Source organism: Nelumbo nucifera, chromosome 1 (genome assembly GCF_055504915.1).
Source record: "Nelumbo nucifera cultivar China Antique chromosome 1, China Antique-T2T, whole genome shotgun sequence".
NCBI classification, from domain to species: domain Eukaryota; kingdom Viridiplantae; phylum Streptophyta; class Magnoliopsida; order Proteales; family Nelumbonaceae; genus Nelumbo; species Nelumbo nucifera.
In genome coordinates, this window is record NC_142649.1 from 156,383,854 (window position 1) to 156,389,117 (window position 5,264).

At 39.9% G+C, this 5,264-nt stretch overlaps 1 protein-coding gene across 1 annotated transcript; it reads right to left on the reverse strand.

The window, feature by feature from the left end:
* Positions 1–2,593: 2,593 nt before the first annotated feature.
* Positions 2,594–4,793, reverse strand: LOC104602761 (cytochrome P450 71A1-like). Its single transcript, XM_010266561.3, has 2 exons — positions 3,713–4,793; positions 2,594–3,525 (listed from the first exon to the last, which is right to left on the reverse strand). Exons 1-2 carry the CDS (start codon positions 4,622–4,624, stop codon positions 2,911–2,913), a joined length of 1,527 nt encoding a protein of 508 aa, XP_010264863.1. The 5' UTR covers positions 4,625–4,793; the 3' UTR covers positions 2,594–2,910.
* Positions 4,794–5,264: the final 471 nt, after the last annotated feature.

Sequence of the window (5,264 nt, forward strand, 5' to 3'; positions counted from 1 at the left end):
TCAAAGTACGGTTTCTTCAAACATGTGAAATCCACACGTGTCACAAGTGACTCCTTCACCGCGCCATCAAGCACCTACCGTCATGCCATCAGAGTGCCTACAGCGTGTATTCATGGTGTCATCATGTGTGTCATGGGTGGGCTATGTATGTATCTTGTAAGGGGGGACCGCCAATGGCGTTATTGTAATTACTTAGTATGATTTTCCACTCTTTTGATGTTTTCTTATGTCATTCCCCCAAAAGCTTAACGTACTCTTTGAGGGGAGGTAGGTAGTCGAGTGAATCAATTGCGTATAAAGGTTAAGCACAAGATCCTCTTGACACTGAACTGTGTGCTTGTGCTTACCATCTATTAATGCAATACAAATAGCCTTTTGCCCTTGAGCTCGGATGTTTGAGTTCGGCTCGGTTCGAACTCAGTTAGAGAGAGAGTGGCATCCTTGTAATTTATAAGGAGTGAGAGACAAATGGTATTCTTGTAATTTATAAGAGAAAGAGAGAGTTGGTAGGAGAGAGTGGCATTCTTGTAATTTAAAAGACAAAAAAAGCAAAAGAGAGATAGTTGGTAGAGAGTGGCATTCTTGTAATTTCTAAGAAAAAAAGGCAAAAAATACTATTAGATTCCGTTTTCCTCATTCTGAGGCCTTCTTATGTACACATTTCAGGGGGCTCGCTCATAAACTATGAGGCTCGGGCTCGATTTGAATTAGAGACTTGAGCTCAAGCTCGACTTTATTTAAAAGCTTGGAAGTTTGAGCTTGGCTACTTTTGATTGTAGGTCTCCCAAGCAGTTGAGGTGTCAAACCGAGGTTCCGAGGCAAGGTCTCCCTCAATTGCCAAGGTGCCAAACCGAGGTCTCCCTCAGCTACTGAAGTGTCAAGCTAAGGTTTTCCTAGTAGAAGAGGTGTCGAGCTAAGCTTTCCCTTAATTGACAAGGTGCCGAGCTGAGGCCTCCCTCAATTATCAAGCTGAAAAGCCAAGATTTCCCTGAGTGACCGAGGTGCTGAGCCGAGGTCTCCCTCAGTGATCGAGGTGTTGTTTAGGTTGAGCGCAATTCAAATTAGAGTCTTGAGCTTGAGCTTAGAAGTTCGAGCTTGGCTCGAACTTTACTACAAACAAACTGCTTTAAGCTAGAGTGAAACACGGCAAGTGAGAAATTTTGTTTGGGAAAAAATTGTTGATAATATAAAGGAGAAACTTATTTTGGGAGAAGAAAGTGTTTAGTGGATGATGTTTTCCAGAAAAAATTAACACTCCACAAAATGAAGTAAATCCAATTGGGATGTGTTAAAAAAAAGGAAAGAAAATCAACAAATAGACAAGAAAAGAGATTGTTGAGAGACTTGCCATGTGGCCTAATGAAATGACTGGATAGGGTAAAAGAAAGAATGAGACAGCTAAGAAGGGATAGATGCGAAAGGAGAGATGAGAGTAGGGGGGAAAAGGAGAAGGAAAAGGATGCTGATGTGGGACTAATAGCTTTATAATATGATATAGATATAGATAGATTAAAACATAGGGAAAATCTATGATGCAGAAAAGGTATGATATGAGAAAAGTTTTGACCAATCAAAACCCATACATGAATTTTGATAAATAACACCTGATTGACTACCAGGTTTATCAATTCCGATTAAAGGCCGGCAATGTGGCTGCTTGTATTTATTTAAAGTTAATAGGTAAAGAAGTGTTATTCAAATTCGATCGTACGTTAATAATATTTGAATAATCCAAAACGAAATATATCAAATCTTGAATTCAAACTGATTTTCCAATATCGTTTACACCCCCATTTTTGAGTGTCTTTCGTTCTCGGTTTTGCGCAATAATCCAACTATTTGTAAAACACTAAAATCTCATCATCACATCTCCCCGTCAATAAAAACATATAAATATAGATTTAGTGGCTGAAATGTTGTGACGGAAGTGTAACGACAAATTTTTGTGAGTGTGCAAGTGCAACACGTCTTCTTTTGTTTCTTTGTCACGGTGAGAGTGTGCAAGTGCAACACGTCTTCTTTTGTTTCTTTGCAAGAGCTAGTTTAGAGTGCAATATTTATTGATTAGGACCATTTGCCAACCTCTGACCTTATCCTGACGCTTGGAGCACACCAGTACTCCAATGGCCGAGCAACAAGTAATTCTGTTGCCTCTTTTGTCACTCCCTCTTCTTCTCCTTTTTTCTCTTGTTTTTCTGTTCAGACTCCGGAGATGTTCGATCAAATTGCCACCGTCTCCTCCGGGGATTCCAATCATCGGCAATTTTCACCAACTTGATGCACTCCCGTTAGACCCCAAATATTCCAAGACATCCACCGCTCAAATTTAATATTCAAAAATCCTCATTTTTTTCCTTCATACATAAAGATTCCAAATTGACCACTCTCGTTGGTTTTTACACTCAAAATCTTAGATCTCAATCATGACACTTCTCTCGAGACATTCAAAACTTCCCAAAATCTTCAACAACCACTTGATTTACCACCCACCAAACAACTTGGATATGGATACAGATATAGATACACTTTGGAAACACATGGATAGGGACAAAAAGATATAGAAAAGTTTGGATACACTAGGGAAACGCATAAATTTTATAAATACATTAATAATACTAAATTTAAGATCAATTACCATACATAATGCATAAATACTTAAGATATTATGCTATACATGAAAAATTATATTACAATTAATATAACGGAATGCATAGATATCAAACAAATACAAAACACAAAACATATATAGAAATACCAAATTATAGCTAAATTGATCCTATGACTCATAGGATGTGCCATTGTATTGGCTCCACCATTAAATGGAGGAACATCAACTTTTACATAGAAAGGAAAGAGTTGGATATCGAAAGGAATTCATTCATATATCGTACGTGGGTATTGTCATTAATTTTACTCAGAGAAGTGGAACTGGGGAGCAAGATGAAGAGGAGTCTTTTTGTGAACTGTGATTCCAAAATCTTCATCAATGTCTAGCTCCTCCAATTTTAAATTGCCAGGTAACTCCCAATCAAACCAATATAAGAGGTTGGCAAGAATTAGCTCAGTCGATGCCAAACCAAACTGTATTCCAGGACAACCACGTCTCCCCGCACCGAAAGGAAGGAAGTGAAAGTCCCGGCCCTGAAAATCAACTGGGTTGTTTATAAATCTCTCTGGAATGAACTCTTCTGGGTTCTCCCACAGTTTGGGGTCTCTTTGGATTGCCCAAACATTAATGAAGACTCTTGTTTTAGCTGGGATATGGTAATCATTGACATTGGTAGCTCTAATGGACTCTCTCGGAACCAACAAGGGAGCAGGAGGATGTAATCTTAGAATTTCTTTGATAACTGCTTTTAAATAAGCCATTTGCCGAATATCATCTTCTTCAACCTTGGATTTTTTACCCACAACAGATCTTACTTCCTCTTGGACTTTTCTCATTACTATGGGATGCCTGACAAGCTCCGCCATGGTCCATTCTACAGTAATGGCCGTCGTATAACTTCCACCAATAAACATGTCCTGCAAAAGTTTTGTCTAATTAAATATGAGGAAATTGTTTGACAAATCTATATATCGATCCTTTGAAGTGAAAAAATAAAATTATATTGGTTTGAATGCAATAAATAGCTAGAACTTAAAACTGCATTTATAGGTTGAAGTGCGCTTAATTACTGTTTGGTGGTTCAGAAACAGAAATGAAAATTACCAAAATGATAGCTTTGATGTTGTCTCGAGTGATGGGGATATCGAGAGTCGTATCCTTCTGAGCTTGGAGCAAAATATCCAGAAAGTCTTCCCCATCCCTCTGGCCGCCCTTGCTTCTTTGCGTAGTACTAACTAGATGATGTTGGATCACTTGATCCAGGAGCTTATCCAACTCTTGAGACGTCCTCTTTAGCCTCCCATCCAATCCAGTGACTGTATCAATCCATCCTAAGTAAGGGAAGAAATCCCGAAAACTAAACACTCCCAGGAGTGAAAAAACCTCCATCGTCAAATGCCCAATCCGTCTGCTATCATCATCCTCTACTTCAAACTTGCTACTGAAAGCAGCTCTAGAAATCAAGTTATGGGATAGATTGGGAAGTAGCTCGCTTAGATTAACTGAGCTACGTAATTGGCAGGAGTGGGATATCTTCTTGATCAAAAGAGCAACCTCTTCTTCCCTTGTAAATCTGAATGACTGCACTCTGTTGGCGCTGAGGAGTTGGAGGACAGATATCTTCCTCACCTGTCTCCAGTACTCACCATAGGGTGAAAACCCCACGTCGGTGCAGCCATAGAGAAGCGTCTGTGCAGCAGTTGTAACAGGCCTATTTGCAAAGTTAATATCTTGGGTCTTAGTGATCTCCATAGATATGTCTGCAGAGGAAACGACCAGCACCGGGACACTGCCCAAATGCAATAGCATGAGTGGCCCATACTTCTGAGACAGGGCCTTGAGAGAGCGGTGGGGGAGTGCACCAAGTTGGTGAAAATTGCCGATGATTGGAATCCCCAGAGGAGACGGTGGCAACTTGATCGAACATCTCCGGAGTCTGAACAGAAAGACAAGAGAGAAGAGGAGAAGAAGAGGGAGTGACAAAAGAGGCAACAGAATTACTTGTTGCTCGGCCATTGGAGTACTGGTGTGCTCCAAGCGTCAGGATAAGGTCAGAGGTTGGCAAATGGTCCTAATCAATAAATATTGCACTCTAAACTAGCTCTTGCAAAGAAACAAAAGAAGACGTGTTGCACTTGCACACTCGCGAATATTATGCAATGGTTCAAAGATGCCATCTGACGGGACGTCAATGTAAGGCCAAACTACTGAATTTATGACAAAATCGAAATCATTGAAGCTCAAACTTATGGCATATATGCTCTAAATATGCCGGTGCATTGGTTGAGAACTCCAAGGGGTTTCACAGCTGTCACGTGTCACTATCCAATTGCATTTTGGAAGATTAGCACTACTTCGGAGGGTATTTTTGTCAATCCATTTGACTCATACACCACGCATAGATCATAGCTGTTGATAATTACACATGACCAAGTTGATCAGCAGGTTGCTAACATGTGTATGACGTGTCAATCATGGGGCGAAGCAAGCAGATAGCTCTTAGCTCATTCCCAAACCCATAAGTGAGAAATTGGGATTCGCTCCTCATAAAGCAAGTCGGGCAATCACATCCGAATCGTGTATTATTTACATTTTCCCATAAATAATAAATACAAGTAAAAATGGAAAATATTTTTAAGTATCATTATAAAGGGGT

Excerpts from the sequence above, each read along its gene's own strand:
- LOC104602761 (XM_010266561.3), bottom strand. The coding sequence starts at position 4,624 with ATGGCCGAGCAACAAGTAATTCTGTTGCCTCTTTTGTCACTCCCTCTT. Across the intron at positions 3,526-3,712 it reads ACATCAAAGCTATCATTTTG|GACATGTTTATTGGTGGAAG; the intron begins GTAATTTTCATT and ends AAACTTTTGCAG.